The following is a 1,993-nucleotide window of genomic DNA, read 5'->3' on the forward strand; positions in this document are numbered from 1 at the left end:
CAGAGGGGACCAGACGAGCGCCGGCCGCCACCTCAGCTGACCCCTCCTGACCCCGCGACCCCGGGGTCCCAGAGGTCGTCGCCAAGGTAACCCCTGTGTCCTGACTGCCCTCTGCTAGACTGTGTTCGAGATGTGTGTGTGCAGGGTGTGCGTGTGCGGGGTGTGTGTGTGCGGGGTGTGTGTGTGCGGGGTGTGTGTGTGTGTGTGCGGGGTGTGTGTGGGTCTTCAGCCCCGTTGGCGGGTCAGTCTGCCCCTGATACACACAGAGAGAGAGAGACGAGCACCTTCATCAGTTCTCCCTTTATTCACTTAGTGTACAAACAACAGCACCAAGGCAGACCATGGTGATGACAAGAGTGAGGCACTCACACACACACACACACACACACACACACACACTAGCGCATGCTGGGGTGGGTAGGCTACAGGCTACAGCAGGAAGACAGTGCGTTTACATGGCTGCAGAGAGGAGCTGGTGAACACCAGGGGAACATGTTTGGCACAGACACAAATATAGCTCTCCTCTGGACACAGCTCATGGTCAGTTCCCCTGCTGACCAGCAGGGGGCGCCCAGACCAACAGCACGGTCAGAGAAACACTTCACTTGAGCAGGGAGACACATGGCAGTTTCAGTGACCCATCAGTGGCCCTCTGAGCAGGGGAATCGGCAGCTTTAACGCTCTTAGTACAGAATCATCCAGAACATCACACATCACAGTCAGCATTTGTCATCATTTGAAATAGGAACATCCCACCTGGTCAATATCATACAAAAGCAGGCCACAGAGCAGTGTTTTAGGACATCATTTTAGTGTTTAATCATTGCAGAGTAGCATGCAGCCGTGAGGACGTCACCAAATCCAACTTTCTCTCAACAGACAGGCTTATGAGCTCCTCTGAGGAGGACACCCTATCGCCCCCTTCAGGCCTGGAGTTAAAGCTCAACCAGCCAACACAGCCAACAGCCAAACTCTGTGTGAGTGAGTGTGCAAGGTGCCACGCCCAGCTCTGCATCTCCGCGCTCTCATTGGCTGATCAGAAAGGCAGAGGCGGGGCATGTTCCAGTAGTCCAGTAGAGTTGAGTAAACACACAGTGAGGTCAGAGGTCAAGGGTCAGATTCCAAAGAGAGTCTGTCACAATCAGAATCAGAACCAGAGGGTTCCGTCGGCAGAACGTTCCACTCTCCACACGACGGAACCGAACTCATCCAGAACCCGCCATGTAAAAGCACTGAAGAGGGTGGAGCTAGTGAGAGGTGGGTGGGTAGGGTTCTAGTAAGGAGTTCTAAGGATTCGGAGGGTTCTACGGGGTTCTAGGAGATGACACACTTGGTTCCTCTAGAGGGGGATGGGGAGAGCTCTTTAACGGTTGGCGTGGTTACCAGCTCTCGGGGCAGCGACTGCGTTCGGACGGTGGCCACAGGCTTGGACACGGCTCCCGCTGACCCCAGCTGAGACACGCCCACTACAGCCTACAGGAAGAGGAAGCAGAGGTCACCGGGGTTAGAGTTCATGCATCTGACCTCACACACACACACACACACACAGATATCAAATACACACTTAGGGTTTCTTAAAGAACATTAGATGTTACACAGCATTGTGTGATTATGTGTTATGCAGCACTCCTGTAGTCACACTCAGTAGTAACACACACACACACACACACACACACACACACATCTCCAATAACACTGAGCGACTGACAGAACCATGGATTACCTTTGGTTCTGAGGTTGCTACAGAACTCTCGTCTGTGTTTCCAGCCTCGGCTCTAAGGGCAGATGTTCCTTCCTGAGAGAGAGAAAAAAGCCGAGTTATCTACGAGAGCTTTAACATGTTACTGTAAACACAAACAGCCTTTAAATTGAGCGTCAGCGTCAGTTCTGGCAGGCAAGTAGTCAAGACGCCGCTAACCGCTGCGGGCGTCAGCACATCAGCTGGTCAACTCCCCTCGCTTCTAAATGGCTACATCCAAACAGGGCGCCTTAT

General features: G+C 53.1%; 1 protein-coding gene across 1 annotated transcript in view; it reads right to left on the reverse strand.

Moving 5' to 3' along the window:
- Nucleotides 1-285: 285 nt before the first annotated feature.
- LOC134067058 (uncharacterized) overlaps nt 286-1,993 on the reverse strand; it is a 103,082-nt gene continuing 101,374 nt past the window's right edge. The window contains exons 78-79 of the mRNA XM_062522112.1: nt 1,724-1,795; nt 286-1,473 (exon numbers count right to left, since the gene is read on the reverse strand). Coding sequence (XP_062378096.1) covers nt 1,315-1,473; nt 1,724-1,795 — 231 coding nt within the window. The 3' untranslated portion in view covers nt 286-1,314. The remainder of the gene's footprint in view (nt 1,474-1,723; nt 1,796-1,993) is intronic.

Source organism: Sardina pilchardus, chromosome 20 (assembly GCF_963854185.1).
Source record: "Sardina pilchardus chromosome 20, fSarPil1.1, whole genome shotgun sequence".
Classification (NCBI taxonomy): Eukaryota; Metazoa; Chordata; class Actinopteri; order Clupeiformes; family Clupeidae; genus Sardina; species Sardina pilchardus.